The 19473-nt window shown below is 40.8% G+C and overlaps 1 protein-coding gene across 2 annotated transcripts in view; it reads right to left on the bottom strand.

Moving 5' to 3' along the window:
* KIF6 (kinesin family member 6) overlaps positions 1 to 19473 on the bottom strand; it is a 152564-nt gene that overhangs the window by 41613 nt on the left and 91478 nt on the right. For both annotated transcript variants that reach the window (XM_079969227.1, XM_079969228.1), the window contains one exon: positions 10527 to 10582. In XM_079969227.1, coding sequence (XP_079825353.1) covers positions 10527 to 10582 — 56 coding nt within the window. The remainder of the gene's footprint in view (positions 1 to 10526; positions 10583 to 19473) is intronic.

The raw sequence follows: 19473 nt of genomic DNA, 5'->3' as shown, positions 1-19473 counted from the left end.
CCATGCTTATAATGTCAATGGAAAGATAGTAAACCTTTTCCTTTCCAGAACCTTGCTCGTCTGTGCACTGGTGAGGCCAGGTTGCACAAAAGACAGAAGGTTTCTTTTTCAGCCTATATAGCACCATTATTTTTTTTCTTCTTCTCCAAACCCTGGCCTTGTCTTAGGAGGCAAGACAGCACCACTATAGACTTGTCTTAGCAGTCAGCTAAATGAAAAGAGGAGCATGGCACACTAAGTTGCAGAGTGACCTGCTGGGCCAAAACAAGTTGGCAGCAATGCCAGCTCACTGTTAAAACGGACAAAGCATGGAGGAAAAGAAGAATGTAATGATAGAGTGGCTGATTCAAAACATAAGGCTCAAGAGGGAGGCTGTCCACTTGTGCAGAGACCAAATGTTGTTGTTTAGTCGTTTAGTCATGTCCAACTCTTCATGACCCCATGGACCAGAGCACGCCAGGCATTCCTGTCTTCCACTGCCTCCCGCAGTTTGGTCAAACTCATGCTGGTAGCTTCGAGAACACTATCCAACCACCTCGTCCTCTGTCATCCCCTTCTCCTTGTGCCCTCCATCTTTCCCAACATCAGGGTCTTTTCCAGGGAGTCTTCTCTTCTCATGAGGTGGCCAAAGTATTGGAGCCTCAGCTTCACAATCTGTCCTTCCAGTGAGCACTCAGGGCTGATTTCCTTAAGAATGGATAGGTTTGATCTTCTTGCAGTCCATGGAACTCTCAAGAGTCTCCTCCAACACCATAATTCAAAAGCATCAATTCTTCGGCGATCAGCCTTCTTTATGGTCCAGTTCTCCTGCCAAGAAAACTCCATGGACAAAGACAACAGAGCACCAAATACCTCTATAATAAACAAAGGAAGATTTCTGTGTGTGCTGGGGGTGGGAATGCTGCACTACAGAGCCATGTAAAGGCCTGGAGGGTGGTGCTCTTTCTCACCCCACTTGGGAAGCAACTACAATGGCAGGGCCACACTGCCCTCTGCTAATACTACAACAGAAATATTATTGATACAAGGCATTCAATCCTAGTTCAGGGACCGATACATTTTCTACCTTCTTTTTTAAAAAATAATGGCCCATAGGCAGCACACACACACACACACACACACACGGTCATGTCTAAATGTTTTTACATTTACTTCCCTGTGATAAGCTCAAGTTAGGTGATGGCTCCTAAGCAACTGCATTCCCTACCAGTTTTTCTAGCCAAGCTTTAGAACTGAGTTTTAGATGGAGAAACATCACCAACTGAACTCCTTAAAGAACACAGCTTGCCCAGCCCAGCAGAATCTATTATTGACTTTGGCATAGTGTATTGTGGTCCCTCCAGCACTGTGTAGAAAGGAATAGTATGGTCCAAATTACTAGCAACTTTTAGGTCCAACATAGATGCAGGCAACAGATCCTTCAGTTTCTTTTCAGCTTTACATTTCTATGGTTCTGCATGGGCCCTAATAAATTAGAAGCATGTCAATATTTTTTTTCAAGTGAGAGAGACAGCATCTGGACATTGTCCCTTAGTTGTTTATCACATCTGTTTGTCCTTGAATTAAATATAGAATTGGCCCATTACCATAGTTTAAAAACAAAAAACAAAAACCACAATGCCATATGGCTAAGGGTTCACTGTCCTTTAAGTCAATTACATATTCATGCTGATGCTGCAGGCTAGTCTTAATGGCTCCAGATGAATCAAGATACGATTGATTTCTGTTTGCATTTTTATTATTTGATTATTTCTAAAGAATGGTAGAAAACGTAAGGTGCTTACTCTACAACTCTGAGCACAAAAAATGCATTATATGCTGCAGAGTAGAAAGAAACTGTACTTCAATCCAGCACACCAGCTTAAAGTCTACTCTCCACACAGTTGCCTAAGTGTGCACTAAAAATGTAATGTATGTTGGCAGAGCCAATGTGCTTTTAATCACATTGTGTGTCTATACACTTAGCAAAGATCTAGGATTAGTTATATCTATTCTGTGTATGTGATGAACCTGGGTTTGCTTCTATCTGCAAGGACAGAAACCAGAATGAAGGTCTCCTGCCTCTTCTCATACTCAACAGTATCTGTGATGGATAATTTTATGGACCACAATGAAACACCTAAAGTGATTAAGATGATACATTTTTATCTAATGTCTGAACTTCTGAACTTTCCCTCTTTCCCTATATACTGTACTTAAATCGTTGTCAAGTATAATGGTTACTTATATTAAGTGGTATTTTTGGGATGAAAGTTGCTATTTCAAATATTGGGCCATATCCACTCTACTTTGGGTGTTCTAATGAGAAGTTTTCAACATGAGGAATCCCTTCCCCACAAAGCAAAACACCATGAAGCAGTCTTTGAATTATTATAAGATGTTTTTGGAAATATATGAAATGATAAATGCTTCTCATCTTGTACATTCATGCATCTTGTCCCTTTCCATCAGGACCAATGGGAGTTTATTTGTGATGTAGGGTGATTTTTTTCCAGGAGTAAATGGTTAAACCTCCCCTCCTCACATGCTGTAGTCTGAACCTGGATCAGATGCCCTTTCACTTGGTTTAAACTCTTTTAACAATGGTTATTCTATACTATATTACCAAAGAAATACCATTCCTAAGATTTAATCATTCGAATGAACACTAAAAATGAGGCCCTTCTAAAGTAGGTACATTCCATGGGAAGTTCTAGAATAAGTATTGGAGATGTTTCAAAGCCAGCTGACTATGTATGTGGATTTAAAGCCATTTCATAGCTTCTGGTAGAGAAGGAAAATACGATTTAAAAAACCAGCTCAGCTCAATCTTAGCTACAGTTCAGTAATGATGGCCTTGTAATATAGGAATTTATTGTGCTGTAGACTGTTTTCCTACCATCATATCCAGAAACAGCTGTGCCGACAGTGCTAATTCCACATGATTTAAGATTTAATCAACTTGGAAAACACCAGCCATTGTATTTTATTGCAGCAATTTTGTGAATTCTGCCATGACTGTTCATATGCAGGTCACACATACAAAATATCTTCCTGATATGTTACTGTGTTTTTTTTGAATAACCTTACTGTTCTATAAGTATTAATATATTAATTACATCCAGCCTTAGGGTTCCAAGTTTTGAAACATGATTACTTCTTGCCAGTTATTTTGAAAGGAAGACTGAATTCCAAGTAAAATTTGCAACACGATGATATACAAAACTTGATTAAAAATTAGGAAAAGCATATTAATTAAATACAAGTTATTAAGGATGGAATCCAGTACTGTACGAACATACAGTTACATGGGAATTATCTGTGTGATGCTCAAGCAATTTTCCCCATCCAGTTTCAGCTGGCTGCCCCCAAATCCCACAAAGCAAGGGGAGCTATGATCTGAGCATAACTCTGAAACTGTGCACCTAGTTATTTCTGCCGATTTTCACTGTGGTCAACAGACTAAAGGGCATAATCTTGAAGCAGGAGTGGTCATGGCATATAGGCTGCAAATGATCTGTGAGAAAGTGGGTGTACAATCTCATTTAGCCAAGAAAATGGTCTGAAGGCACAAGGCACCATTCTACTGCTGTTGTAGTTCATCCATTTATATCCTGCTTTCCCATCACATGATGCCCAGGAGTGGTTTAGAAAAGTCTTAAAACAAGAATAAAAAATGGGATATGCAACAAAACGTCAAGTGCTACTCTTCATGGTGCCAGTCAACTCTTCCCTTCCCCAGTATAATCCATTCTATTTATTCTCCTATTTTGATTCTCTGTTATTCCCCCCACCCCACAAACTGAATAGAGTTTCACAGTAGGTACCCATATAAATAGAGGTGGTATGATGATGATGATGATGAGTAGCAGCATTATGTGCCCCCTGTGCAGGGGAACTGCCGGCACAACCCTAAAACTGGTGCTGGTTGAAGTCACTCCTTCCAAGTCTCTTCTTTTGTATTCCTCCTTGGTTTTTATCCATTTCAAGATCTCCCTGAGCCTTTTAACTAGGGGAACAATAGCACTTCCCCAGTATTGAATTACTCTTGCAGCCTAGTATCACCATCTACAGTAATTCTGTGGAGGAGTCCATGCCTTTCAGGATTTCTAGCTTGCTGGACTCAATGCCTTTTTTGATGTACAGAATGATACTACCTCCAGTAAATCCTTTCCTGTCCTTTCTATAGAGTTTATATATAGAGATATAGCCCTGTCCCACTGGTTCTCTCATTCCACCAGGTCACATCCGCTGCCCTTTTTAAAAATTCCAAATGTGCCCACAGGTCCATAGAACCCCATGTTAACAGATAGCCATGGACTGACAAGCTACAAAATAAGTATTAAAATCATGGTAACTCAAAATGAGGGAGAACTTATTTTACTCATCCTGCCCAAATCCTTAAGGCTAGCTCTGTTGCACATGCCACTTCAGATTAGATTTTACCAGATAAAATATTTACAGGAATGTGGACCTGTCCTATGGGAGTGCACATGCCTGCTTTAAGCTCATGCATGAATAATCTGAACTATATAATCCTTCTGGCATATCAATTCATGCAATACTGCTATCACCTTTCTTGAGGTACTCAGTTCTGAATAATGAGCTCTGCTTGAAAAGGTGTGTCATTCATATTGGCAAAATATGAGACAGATAGTACAAGAGACTTTTTCAACTTGTCAACAAGTTGCTTTAAAATGTTACTTTGCTGGGTGAGCCAGATAAAGTCAAATGGTTTTCATTTGCTTTTAACAATATAACTGCATACGTAATAGGCATAGTATAGCTGATCTAGTAGTACAAAGTGTAACCCTCCAATTGCCTTTGAGGATTCCATGGCTGCATCCAGCAGGGATAAAACAGGCCATGTTTCATTATGCTGGACAAGGCTCCTGTTTATTTCTATATAATCAGAATTTGAGATGGATTAACAATTTGGGAATGTTCATTTCCATAAATATTCCCTTCCCCCCAATGCCCCTGTACAATTTCCCAACATTTACACCCTTTCTTCTGTGCTCCCTAATCCATTCCATCTTTCCATCCATCCTCTTATTTACCAGGACAGCTGCGTTTTATTTTCATGATCCTGACTTTCTTATTTTCCTTCATTTCAAACAATGCTTCCACTTGAGTTCACTACAGTTATTCCACAGAGACAATATTACTAACCACAGATTTTAATAAAAATTACTTCTTCTGATGTCTCACATGCCAGATGGATAAAAAGGACTAGAGGCCTGCAAACCCATACAGGATATTAATAGCAGGTGAAGACACCTGTGATTAATACTTTGTGATTTCTTTCTTGTGACCCAAACTCTCCCCAGTGCATATGTAGGAGAACAAAAACAAAGTTGGAAGTGGATCACGGAAGGCTGTAGAAAACGAGTTTTCTCATAGCAGCACAACCAAAATGGAGAATACAGGTGGTGAAGGAGGATACATAGTTGAGAGATCCTGAAATATCATATGAACTGGCAAGTGATGAGGAACCAGCGCTGAGACAAAGAAGGAAAGAGCCAGGGTGGGCTAGGAGAAAACACACTCTGAAACTTTGGAGAACTGCTAATGGCCAGAATATATAATACTGAGCTAGATGGACCAATATTTTGACTCAACAGAAGGCAGCTCCTGAATTTCTAAGAAGAACTATCCTCCTCCTTTAATTCCTTTCTTAATATTTATGGCAAGACAAGCAATCTGTTTATTGCAACATCTATATACAAAAGGCATTGAGCTTATCTTGACTAGGTTTAAAGTAACCCTGTTGAACATTTCTAGACAGTGAAGTACCCACATTCTTTTTCTCTGTTGCTATTAATACAGTGTGACATGACAGTGGGGAATGATGTGTTTTACAATACCTCGTAGTAGCGGTAGATTTTTGATCCTGCATGAATCACCACAGCAATGAAAGAATGTGTCATTCTCATTGACTAGCCAAGATGCATTATTTCTGGAAGGTCTATTTGAACTGAAAGGCTGCTACTCCCACAAAAGTTTGTCTTTCCTCTCTCACTCAGCTTCAATTATAGCATTAAGTGATCTTTGAGCAGAATAAAAGAAACAGCTGCTTTCCTTTGGGCTTTTAAATACCATTTGTGCTCATTTTTTCCTCTTGGAAAGGTTATACCAATTAATGGAGTAAACATCACATTTAAAGCAATGCGCTGGAAATCTTTACTAAAATCTTACATGCATCAAGTGTGTCTGCCTACTGTTCTATGCTTTGTATGATCAGCACATTTGATCACTAACTCAGCAATAACAGAAGAGCTTAGCTGACTTATTTTTAAAGCTCTTTTTCGGAACTTTTGGCCAAGTTCTGTCCTCCTCTAGGCTCTTGATTTCATTGAGATCTCAACAACACTGGGCTCCGCTCTAAGTACTATGACATCCTTTTAAAGTAATCAGTTATTTGCTAACCTCTGGTGGACCATTCTGCTTCAGAAAAAAATTCAAGGGGAGGGAATGCACCATTGTGGGCCAACCACCTAGAAAGCCTTTTTAAGTCCTCATCCTTACTTTATGGACTATGAGTAGAATAATCAACTGTATGTTGTCAAAATATCTTAAAGAATGTCCATACAGGCAAGGGTAAAATTGCTTTGGTTATCCAAGCCTTCTAGGATTCTGAATTGTGTGGCTGGAAGAATACAGAAAACTCATGAAAAACTGGCACAATGTTCTCCTGCTTAGAAATATAAAAGTGTATCAATGTGCATATCAAGCCCCCCCCCCCGCCTCCACCCATTGTGCTCCTTTTTAGTCACAGCATTTTACATTAGAAGGAGCCACTGAACAATCTTTGAGGGAAGTCCACACAGAATGCTTTAAGAAGTTGCTGCAGTAACACAAACCCAAAGCCTTTGTAAACCTCCTCCTACTTCCCTTTTAAGTATCTACTCTTGCTAAAAATCTTAAAGGGAATGGGAGACTCACAAAGGCTTTTGCAAGCCTCCTCCCTTACCTTTAAGACTGAAACTCACATGTTTTTCCTGTCAGCAGCAAGTGGGGGGTGGGTCTTCCCCACCCTCACCTCTGCTGCCACCTGCCTGCTCAAGTGTGCAAGCTGCTTGTGAGAAGTGCTTTAAGGCAGTTCCCAAGGTCCCATTTTAGCTGAACATGACACCATGAGCTGCCCTTAAGCACTTCTCAAAGCATCCTCTTTCATTTAAAGGAGAAGGGTGGCAGATGCTTCAAACAGCGCTTCTGAGAAATGCTTTAAAGCACACCCCACAGTCCCATTTTGACCGACACAGGATGGGGCACTGTCTTAAAATGTTTATCAAAAGTGCTGCTTCTCGCCCACTCCACTGCAATCTTTCACCAGCTTGCAGGAGGAGCACATGAGCTGTGCTTTTGAGAAGGCTTGAGACTCCACTCATGAGCTGATGAATGAAGATTAAATGCTGCTGACTTGGTTGCGAAAACCTGTTCCCTGCTGGCAATAGGGTACACAACCAATGAAGGGTTAAATCCTGTCCTCCTGCACATTAGCAGTGATGCCTGTCACCAGTGACATCAACTGATGGCTGGGTGGGCATGGTTGAGGAGGAATGGCCTTGTGGGCCAAATTGGACACCCTGGCATGCCAATCCTGCGGGCCAGAGGTTTCCCAATCCAGCTGTAGTCTCTTCTTTTAGACTCAAAATAGGAGTATTGTTATTAGTATATTTACATGATATTCTCCAATCTGAGGATAAATATTAAAGGAATCTTTTGAAGCAGTAATTAGTTTTCAGGACTGTGCCTGTGAATTTGTTTGTCAAGTAAGGAAAACATATGACAACAGAGAACTTGTTTCTAATATCTTAGTTTCATTCCAAATGCCACTATATCAGCTGGGACACTTATTAAGTAGCTGCAATGTTTTGTATACCTCTATTGCAAAATAGTAGTATTTGTTTTCTTTAAAAAGGGGGAAATGATGAGGTATGCATGACAGAAGTTCAAGCTACAGCCAACTGCTGTCTGTCAATATCACAGCAAATCATCAAGACTGGTAAAATGGATTCTACATTGCATCAAGTGGCTTACCAAAAGGTCCTCCTATGACCTCTGTGGTAGAGAATTTTTTATTATTAAGTGTTGGCTGGAAAAATAGAAACTGATACTTATGTGATCTGGCCTTAATTGTGCACACTGGGGCAGCCAGGAATGCTTTAAGGAAACCAAAACAACAATAAAAGTAAATTAAATATATAGCTGTAGGCCACAGATGGCTACAATTCCTGCAGTCTGGTTTTCCAGTATAATTCTGGCAGATTAGGAACCATGCATGGCGTAATGAATGATACACTGTGTATGCATTCTACATACAAGTCACATTTAGTTAAGTAATGGTCCTATTGTCCACACAATCTACCTTCAGAATCGGGGGGCGGGGAGGGGTGGACTCTTTTGATACTGGAGATTTATACATTGGTTGTATAGTGCTAGCTTTAATAGAACAAACTTGAGACAACAAGTTAGGTCTTGGGGACATTAGTGAGGTGACGGGAGGGGGGGCTCAGACAACAATGGCTGCATTCCTGTGGCTATTTACAATTGCATTTACTATGTACTAGCAGTATGATCCACCCAAAGATAAGCGTGTAAGTTCTATTTACTTTAATGGGAAAATTGAGAATGTGCTTAACACTCTCCATCAAAACCAACAGGGGTTTAAATGAGCTTATCATTAAGTGAATTGTACCAAGGGGGTTTTCTTGCCTCTGCAGCTGTTTCAGAATTGCTTTAGTACTGTGTAAGAGCTTTGCGATTCTAGTGTGCATTTCACTTTCACTTTCTTGCACTGGATTTTGGGAAGCTATTGAAGGTCCTCATCCTGCTCATCTACAAGCAAACATAGCGGATTCTAGAGTGTGCTGATGTAACCCACACAATGCAAAGTGTGAAGCTGGTGCAAAAAATCACATATCCCATTGCCTGGGATTACTTATAACCCTCTTGTGGCACATTATTTTTTTAAAAAAATGAATATAATATTATTATTATTTATTAAATTTATATACTGTCCTTCATCCATAGATCTCAGGGCAGATCACAATATGTTGCTACCCATGTAAATATACCCTGTTGTGGGAGAAGCAAATCAATTCCATTGATAGTTAATACTGCACAACATGAAAAATGCAACAAGGAAAGAGAACATAGGAAGTAGGAGACATAGAAAGAAATGCCGGCATAGCATATAAGCAGGAAGTCCCATATCAAATTCCTGCAGTGTGTAGCATATACATTACTCAAGGATCGGCACTGAGAAATTCCACTATATAAGTTGACCACTTTCTGAGAACACACACTGAGCAAAATTCTTATTGCTAGAGGAAATTAGTTTGTTATTAGAAATGCAGGTTGAAGACAGACGTAACATCCTAAGTATGATAGAAATGGTTTGTACACACATTTGCTTCATTCTGAAGCATATCTCTTCAGGGCAGAGGATGTGTGTTTAAACCACTTCCACCATACTTGTCTGTTTTCACCCCCAAGTTAAATGAGTAATCATTATGCAAATGATACAATCTTTCATCCTCAAAGACCAAGAATTCTGTAACTAGAACACACATTATGGTGTCTAGACCATTTCCGTGATTATTACTGAGATACTGAAAAATGACTGCATATTTTGGAAACTTGGGAGAATCCTAACCATTTCCCTACCTTAATCATTCTGGACTAAGAATATTTTGTGATTTCATTATTACTATTAAGGTTTGTATCTTGTCCTTCCACCAAGGAGTTAAGAACAGCATCTTATCTGCACAAAAATCAGATGAAGTAGATCAGGCTAAGCCAGCTGGGAGTCTCACAAATAAGCACGGCACGCAGCTGGACTAGACGATCCCCAGTGTCCCTTCTAACTCTACAATTCTATGATTCTATAGATGAATCTGGACTGCCAGCATTGCAACCCAGTATGCTAAGCACTGAACTGGACATGGTTCAGTGTCAAAGATGTGTGTGTCTCCCTTCTCCCCAATGTCCCACCGCCAGAAGAAAAACAAAAACCTAGGGAGCCAACAAGATTTTTCAGAAGATAGGTAAGGAAAAGAACAAGATTTGTGATGTCTGCCACAATGTACGTATATGCTTGTCACCAAGCCCAATGTTTGAGACAGCAGTGGCTATTGGGCATCTTGATTTCCTGGTTAAAGGTGAGCTTTGGCTGAGAATGTTTATACCTTTGATGGGTCATAGTTATATAGGATCTATTTTGCAACTTGTACAGGTATTATTTTACCAGTACTCCTGTCACCTTACTCAGGACCTTACTGTATCTTCAATACACTTCACAAAGCCCTTGCTGGCTTCCTTTGCAAAACAAAAAACAAAAACCCTTTGATAGTAGAGACTTAAGAGGTGAGTATATGGAAAGATCAGCAGAAGTCATAGCTGGTGGTAACATCCAGCACAGGATAAGCAGCTGACTTTCTCTGATAACAGCTGATCTTAAAAAATATTTAAAATGGCTTAGCTGATGTAAGCTTGATATGCTGACATTGTAACAGAACATGGAAGAGTCATGGATTACTTACTGATTTTGTTTCTTATTTCATTTACTTTTTCTCCCAAAGATTTTGCTTCAGCAAACCTAGTAAACAAAACAGTGTAGGTTAGTTAAATTACTGTAAAACAGAATTGGTGGCATATACTTTGGTGTCAACAGATCAACACACTTTTCTACTTGTGGAATATGAGCTCTTTCCTTTTTCTTTTAATCTGAGTTCATTCTTGAACAGCATTCCAATTGAGATAGTTGCAAGTTGCTCTTTATATTTGCAATTTGCATTTTAAAAAAATTCCATGACCAAATAATGCAAAACAAAACGTTACCATAATCAACATGCATTGTTCATAGATAGTAATGATGAAGAGGCAAGACTTGTGAAATGTCATTCATTTACTTGTTCTATTATCTGTTTTTTTAAAAGCAGGAATCAATGTTCCTCCTTTTGTTTTTCCTCACTATGCCCATCCAATTTCAGGATCATGGTAGTGAAACATACTTTTCACTTTTTATGTTTTGTATCCTTTTCACTGCACATTCTGAAATAACACTTTTTTGATACATGTTTCAGGATTCCCACATTCCTTTACTGGGTTGTTTTTTTTAAAGCCCAAGTCCTTATTTGTAACTGGCATTTCTCCGCTTTTAGAATTGTCCTAGCAAATTTCACAATACCTGTGCAATTATTTTAATGTAAAAAACAACACTTATAAAAATTGGGGTGGGAAGTACAACAACAAACCAATATTAACAATCAACCAAACTAGCTTGGGCAATTTTTGGACATGGTAATTTTATTTAGAAACAAAGAACAAATAAATAGACATTTCTTTCATGGCATGTTTAAACCTAAACACTGCTTTTTTCCAGGATCACCTTTAAAAAGCATCTAACGCACATCTCCTCATTAGGCTTCAGCAAAAAGAAAGTTTGCATGCATACTATTTTGGCTTACTTCAACACATGACTGACTCAAGTGATGGAAAACTGAGGGGAAAACATGCAGGCAGGCTGCAGGAAATGGCACCAGTGACTTGGTAGGCTGCAATATTTTCCTCTATGCTTGTACTCACCTAATTAACCCTCATACTGGTCAGAAGTGCTGAAAAGGCAAACCATGAAAAAAAGATCCAATGACGCGTTTTGCATGGTTATGAGTGTTAACCCCAGTGGTCTGGCAAAAGGTGTGCTGGAATTGTGTTCTAACGGCAAAACTACTGTTCTTTATGTGCTAAACTAACGTGCACTAATACTTCCATAGTTTATTAAATGTTCCTTCTTCCATTCTGGTAGATGACTATATTACAACTCTGCAGGTAGGTTCTCAGACAAAATGGCCTTGCCTTTCCCCCCTACTGGTATTACTGTGTTTCTGATGTTACTGACTGGAGCGTATAGGGCCTAATTAGTTACACTGGCTTAAGCTCCAGTGTAGTGGTGTCTATGTTAGTTGCACCATAAGACTGTACTTAAGTGTTCAGGCTTGTAGTAAAGACAAGTTGCATGCCTCCCTGAAGTCTGAAATTTAACTTCTGGAGAAGTAGGCTAAAATTTGAAGGTTGGGAAACTAGTAACTTACACTAACATATTTTAAAGGCAACCTGAAATCTCCTCAGAATGCAATAGATAACAAAGTGCCAGGGACTGGCAAAAAAAGAGTTGATCAATGGCCAGGGTTGATGCTGTGCAGTCTAAAGCAACATTTCCCAACCTGTGGGTTGTGATCTGCAAGTGGATTGTAAAGCCTGTCCAAGTGGGTTGTGGGCTTTGTAAGTAAACTCAAAATAATTATTGCAAATGTGGTGACAGTTTGCCAGGTACTCATACAAGGAGTTACAGCTTGCCTCTGATGTGGAAACACTGGAGGCAGCACCTGAACATCAGAGGAAAGCTGTGAAAGTCACTTAAAACAAATCCCTGTACCTTGTGGTGAACCATCACCAGATCTGCTGCCAGGTTTAGTTAATAGTTAAGTGAAGTTTGCTTAGTCAAAATAAGAAATGATATCTTTACCCTGTGTATCCATAATGATCTGAGATTATGTCTGACAACCATCAAACCCCACACTGACCTACTTGTTAGCAAAGTGCAAACTCCACCACCCAGTTGATTCTTGCCAAAACAATCTTTATCATGAATAAAACTATTAAAATATTCATGGCTTGTTTCATATTGCTTGTGTAACCATATGCTTTTAGAATAATTTTTTATAGTTTATGAAGCAATATCCTGAAATCAGATGGCCCATAAACAAAACTTTGAATAACTTTGTAAGTACTATAAATATTTCAACAAATTCCACATTAATAGGGTCATTAAGTAAATTTTAGTTTGGATGCCTGAAGTAATGGTTATAAAATAGGCAAATTTGGAGTAAAATGCACAAAACTGATGGCTGCTGAAGACCAGAGGTCCTATATTCATGTGACAATAAAATGATGGGTCACCATACCAAGTAAATTTGAACTTGTGGGTTGCATCCTCAAGAGGTGGGGAACTATTGATGTAAAACATGGGAAGCATCAGGCTGCAGAAGGCTGCACTACAGGGTTGACAGGTCTGATTCTCCCTGAGACCGCACAGGTAAGGAACCGACAATGTGAGCCTCCCAATTTCTAATTCTTTTGCAGAGGTATTTGAGTCAAGTCTCTAACATTTAGCTTACTTTAACTTTTATTTTGGCCGGGACGCAGGTGGCGCTGTGGGTTAAAGCCTCAGCGCCTAGGACTTGCCGATCGAAAGGTCGGCGGTTCGAATCCCTGCGGCGGGGTGCGCTCCCGCTGCTCGGTCCCAGCGCCTGCCAACCTAGCAGTTCGAAAGCACCTCCGGGTGCAAGTAGATAAATAGGGACCGCTTACCAGCGGGAAGGTAAACGGCGTTTCCGTGTGCGGCTCTGGCTCGCCAGAGCAGCGATGTCACGCTGGCCACGTGACCCGGAAGTGTCTCCGGACAGCGCTGGCCCCTGGCCTCTTAAGTGAGATGGGCGCACAACCCCAGAGTCTGTCAAGACTGGCCCGTACGGGCAGGGGTACCTTTACCTTAACTTTTATTTTAATGTTATCTACACTTAGCTTATACAGATAAACAATCACATAAAAAGGAGGGATTAAAATATGTATTTAAAGATAATTCCCTTGAAATATATCAAAGATACCTGTGGGATGACTCATTCTGTTTGGGGTTTTGTGGCCAGGACAGTCATGAAATTTTGAATGGTTACTCAGATGTGTATAATCATCATTGTACAGATTGAAGACATAACTATAGCATTTAACTGTTAGCAGAGCCTTGGGTTTAAGTGATTATCTGGGCAAGAGTTGGTCTAGCAGAAGCTATTGGCAAAACCCGCAAGTTCCATTTTTGTCTAACAAAACGAGCAGTGGAACAAAGCTAAGAAATAGCACTTTTCCACATGAGAGGCACAGCTGGGCAACTGTCTCCTCTCAATTAGTCACTTTTTCTTTCAAATTGTAAGCAGCTAGTATCTTAGGACTCCATGCCCTTATTTGAGGGATCATTTCTATAGTGAGTAACTAGAGAGGTGTACTCGAAAGCGATTGCTTTAAGAGCCGAACCCAACATGGATAATTGGGCCATACTTAACACACGGCTTCTGATGTAAACAGAGAAGTAGTTATGGAAATGGTTTGTCCTGGGTTTTGTTTGTTTGTTTGAAGCATTTGCTGTAATATAAGGGATAGCTTGCAAGCTGTGAAAAAGAGACATTTCCTCAACCTGGATTTTTCCCTCAACCTGGATTTACAGAGGAGTTGGCTTGATGAGTTACATGACCTAATAAGTTATTTACCAACCTGTCACAGTTTCCCTGTCTTCCTAGAGGAAAGGGCCTAACCCTTTCCAGCAGTCTACCTCTTATTCTTGCATCTCCAGTCTCCCATGCTCTTTTGAGCAGGGACTTACTGATGGACATCATCTGGCATCAGTGGAGACAGGGGCAGCTGGAGGTGCAGTCTGCAGGTGTGCTGCTGCTGAATGATACTCCAGATGTTGTTAGACTATGACTGCCATCACCCCGACCATTAGAAGAAGAAGAAGAGTTTGGATTTGATATCCCGCCTTTTACTCCCATCCAGGAGTCTCAAAGCGGCTAACATTCTCCTTTCCCTTCCTCCCCCATAACAAACACTCTGTGAGGTGAGTGGGGCTGAGAGACTTCAAAGAAGTGTGACTGGCCCAAGGTCACCCAGCAGCTGCATGTGGAGGAGTGGAGACGCGAACCCGGTTCTCCAGATTACGAGACTACCACTCTTAGCCACTACACCACACTGGCTCTCTTAGCTATGCTGGTTGGGGCTGATGAGAGTTGGAGTTTAACAACATCTGGAGGACCACAGGTTGGTCAACCACATTCTACGGGCGCATACACAGGTTAGATCTAGTTGGCCTTTCAGCAGCAGCATATTTGGACAACACAGCTCCAACTATCCCCATCTCTACTGCCACCATACAACATCTGATTGAAAAGGTTGTGGAGACCCTCTTCCTGGTCATCTAGCATTCAGCAGCCGTGGCCCATTATTATTATTATTATTATTATTATTATTATTATTATTTACATTTGTTAATCACTTTTTAAAAGTCTCAAAGCAATTTAACAAGATAAAATATGACAGTTAAAAACAATTAAAACCAGAAAATTAAACCAATTTATAATACAAAAGACATTGCATTCTGTATTACACAAAATGCCCATCCAATAACATAATAACGAGGACAAGTACTAAACATTACTATCCTCTGCAGCCACCACTGACCCATATATCTATATATATTTTCCTATTAAAAAAAAATGTGCCTCTGTTGAAATGGGCTTTAGAGTACCAAATCTTAGGCCATAATAAATCGGTTATCCATGACACACTTGGTTGTGGCTAACATACCCACCGCTCTTGAGTTAGTTAAGCAGTTTGGAAATACAAAATATAACAGATAAAATTTCAAGTTACGGATGTTGTTTTGGTATGCACTTTCCTACTTCATCAGATTCAAGAAGGAATGACAGGTTCCTTTAGCCACCTTCTGCAGAGAGTATACATTCTACTTGTGGTGCACTGTGGTCTGGATCATGCACACTGATTGGGGGAGGTGTTGGCAGATAGACAAAATGTTGATGGCAGAGGGTTGGCTTGAATGCCTTTCTGATCTTTTCCAATGCTGTGATTTTACGATTAAGGTTACTGACAAGTTGGAAGCAATTGGGAAGCAAACTAGAAGGAAGATAAGGTGCCTGAAGAGGTAATGCTAGTGTGGTCAGGATTGGTGGGCAATGCCACTCCACCACAGAGTAGCAGAAGGAAATCTATAAAAAGCAGCCATGCAGATATCTCCAAGTGCCACATAACATAAATTGCTCCAGTGGTCTATGGAGGTATCCACCCAAAATTTTTAAAAGGAAACGGGGGAAGAAGCCAAAGAAAGAAAATACAGTGGAATAAAAATAATTGTGAACCCAAAGTCAAGCAGGGAATGAGAAACATGACAATCCTACTGCATATAGTAATACTGGCATAGAAGAGGTTTACATTTAGAAGAAAGTTATGTTAGCTTTGATATGTGTTGTATATATAATCCTTACTTAGAAATTTGAACAGTGGCTGGGTCAGTGAGTTTCTGTACAAGTGGTGGTTCGGCAGCTATGTTCCAAATTACAGAGTAGATCTGAGAGGAGTTTGTTTTGAACAAGTGTGATGTATTTGGAGTTCCAAACCTCTTTTCCTAATGTGTTCTGTAAGCAGCAGCAAGACTTCCTTGCTCTGTTTGTATGGCATCTACGGCAATTTTAATGAGCACTGCAATGCACTATGCCGATATTAGAAGTGCAGTGTTACTCTACGCTTGTTTCCTCAGAAAAAGTCCCACTCTGTTCAATGTTGTTGTTTAGTCGTTTAGTCGTGTCCGACTCTTCGTGACCCCATGGACCAGAGAACGCCAGGCACTCCTGTCCTCCACTGCCCCCCGCAGCTTGGTCAGACTCATGCTGGTAACCTCGAAAACACTATCCAACCATCTCGTCCTCTGTCGCCCCCTTCTCCTTGTGCCCTCCATCTTTCCCAACATCAGGGTCTTCTCCAGGGAGTCTTCTCTTCTCATGAGGTGGCCAAAGTACTGGAGCCTCAGCTTCACAATCTGTCCTTCCAGTGAGCACTCAGGGCTCATTTCCTTCAGAATGGAGAGGTTTGATCTTCTTGCAGTCCATGGGACTCTCAAGAGTCTCCTCCAGCACCATAATTCAAAAGCATCAATTCTTCGGCGATCAGCCTTCTTTATGGTCCAGCTCTCACTTCCATACATCACTACTGGGAAAACCATAGCTTTAACTATACGGACCTTTGTTGGCAAGGTGATGTCTCTACTTCTCAAGATGCTGTCTAGGCCTGTCATTGCCCTTCTCCCAAGAAGCAGGCGTCTTTTAATTTCGTGGCTGCTGTCACCATCTGCAGTGATCATGGAGCCCAAGAAAGTAAAACCTCTCACTGCCTCCATTTCTTCCCCTTCTATTTGCCAGGAGGTGATGGGACCAGTAGCCATGATCTTCGTTTTTTTGATGTTGAGCTTCAGACCATATTTTGCACTCTCCTCTTTCACCCTCAATAAAAGGTTCTTTAATTCCTCCTCACTTTCTGCCATCAAGGTTGTGTCATCTGCATATCTGAGGTTGTTGATATTTCTTCCGGCAATCTTAATTCCGGCTAGGGATTCATCCAGCCCAGCCTTTCACATGATGAATTCTGCATATAAGTTAAATAAGCAGGGAGACAAAATGCAGCCTTGTCGTACTCCTTTCCCAATTTTGAACCAGTCAGTTGTTCCATATCCAGTTCTAACTGTAGCTTCTTGTCCCACATAGAGATTTCTCAGGAGACAGATGAGGTGATCAGGCACTCCCATTTCTTTAAGAACTTGCCATAGTTTGCCATGGTCGACACAGTCAAAGGCTTTTGCATAAGTCAATGAAGCAGAAGTAAATGTCTTTCTGGAACTCTCTAGCTTTCTCCATAATCCAGCGCATGTTTGCAATTTGGTCTCTGGTTCCTCTGCCTCTTCTAAATCCAGCTTGCACTTCTGGGAGTTCTCGGTCCACATACTGCTTGAGCCTTCCTTGTAGAATTTTAAGCATAACCTTGCTAGCGTGAGAAATTAGTGCAATTGTGCGATAGTTGGAGCATTCTTTGGCACTGCCCTTCTTTGGGATTGGGATGTAGACTGATCTTCTCCAATCTTCTGGCCACTGCTGAGTTTTCCAAACTTGCTGGCATATTGAGTGTAGCACCTTAACAGCATCATCTTTTAAAATTTTAAATAGTTCAGCTGGAATACCATCACTTCCACTGGCCTTGTTATTTGCAGTGCTTTCTAAGGCCCATTTGACTTCACTCTCCAGGATGTCTGGCTCAAGGTCAGCAACCACACTACCTGGGGTATATGAGACATCCGTTTCTTTCCGGTATAATTCCTCTGTGTATTCTTGCCACCTCTTCTTGATGTCTTCTGCTTCTGTTAGGTCCTTTCCACTTTTGTCCTTTATTATGGAAATCTTTGTACCAAATGTTCCTTTCATATCTCCAATTTTCTTGAACAGATCTCTGGTTCTTCCCATTCTATTGCTTTCCTCTATTTCTTTGCATTGCTTGTTTAAGAAGGTCTTCTTGTCTCTCCTTGCTATTCTTTGGAAATCTGCATTCAATTTCCTGTATGTTTCACGATCTCCCTTGCATTTTGCTTGCCTTCTCTCCCCCGCTATTTGTAAGGCCTCATTGGACAGCCACTTTGCTTTCTTGCATTTCCTTTTCATTGGGATGGTTTTCGTTGCTGCCTCCTGTATAATGTTACGAGCCTCCATCCATAGTTCTTCAGGCACTCTGTCCACCAAATCTAAATCCTTAAACCTGTTCCTCCCTTCCACTGTGTATTCATAAGGGATTTGACTTAGATTGTATCTTACCGGCCCAGTGGTTTTTCCTACTTTCTTCAGTTTAAGCTTGAATTTTGCTATAAGAAGCTGATGATCTGAGCCACAGTCAGCTCCAGGTCTTGTTTTTGCTGACTGTATAGAGCTTCTCCATCTTTGGCTGCAGAGAATATAATCAATCTGATTTTGATGCTGCCCATCTGGTGATGTCCATGTGTAGAGTCGTCTCTTGTGTTGTTGGAAAAGCGTGTTTGTGATGACCAGCTTGTTCTCTTGACAGAACTCTATTAGCCTTTGCCCTGCTTCGTTTTGATCTCCAAGGCCAAACTTGCCAGTTGTTCCTTTTATCTCTTGACTCCCTACTTTAGCATTCCAATCCCCTATAATGAGAAGAACATCCTTCTTTGGTGTCACTTCTATAAGGTGTTGTAAGTCTTCATAGAATTGGTCAATTTCAGTTTCTTCAGCACCAGTAGTTGGTGCATAAACTTGGATTACTGTGATGTTAAAAGGTCTGCCTTGGATTCGTATCGAGATCATTCTATCATTTTTGAGATTGCATCCCAGTACAGCTTTTGCCACTCTTTTGTTGACTATGAGGGCCACTCCATTTCTTTTACGGGTTTCTTGCCCACAGTAGTAGATATGATGGTCATCCGAACTGAATTCACCCATTCCCGTCCATTTTAGTTCACTGATGCCCAGGATGTCAATATTTATTCTTGCCATCTCATTTTTGACCACCTCCAACTTACCCATGTTCATGGTTCTTACATTCCAGGTTCCTATGCAATATTTTTCTTTACAGCATTGGACTTTCCCTTCGCTTCCAGGCATATCCGCAACTGAGCGTCCTTTCGGCTTTGGCCCAGCCGCTTCATCAGCTCTGGATCTACTTGTACTTGCCCTCCGCTCTTCCCCAGTAGCATGTTGGACGCCTTCCGACCTGAGGGGCTCATCTTCCAGCGTCATAACTTTTATATGCCTGTTGTCTTTGTCCATGGAGTTTTCTTGGCAGGGATACTGGAGTGGCTTGCCGGTTCCT

This window comes from Podarcis cretensis, assembly GCF_951804945.1.
Source record: "Podarcis cretensis genome assembly, chromosome: 3".
Lineage (NCBI taxonomy): Eukaryota > Metazoa > Chordata > Lepidosauria > Squamata > Lacertidae > Podarcis > Podarcis cretensis.
Note: the sequence above shows the minus strand (reverse complement) of the source record. Positions and strands in the feature narration are given on the sequence as shown.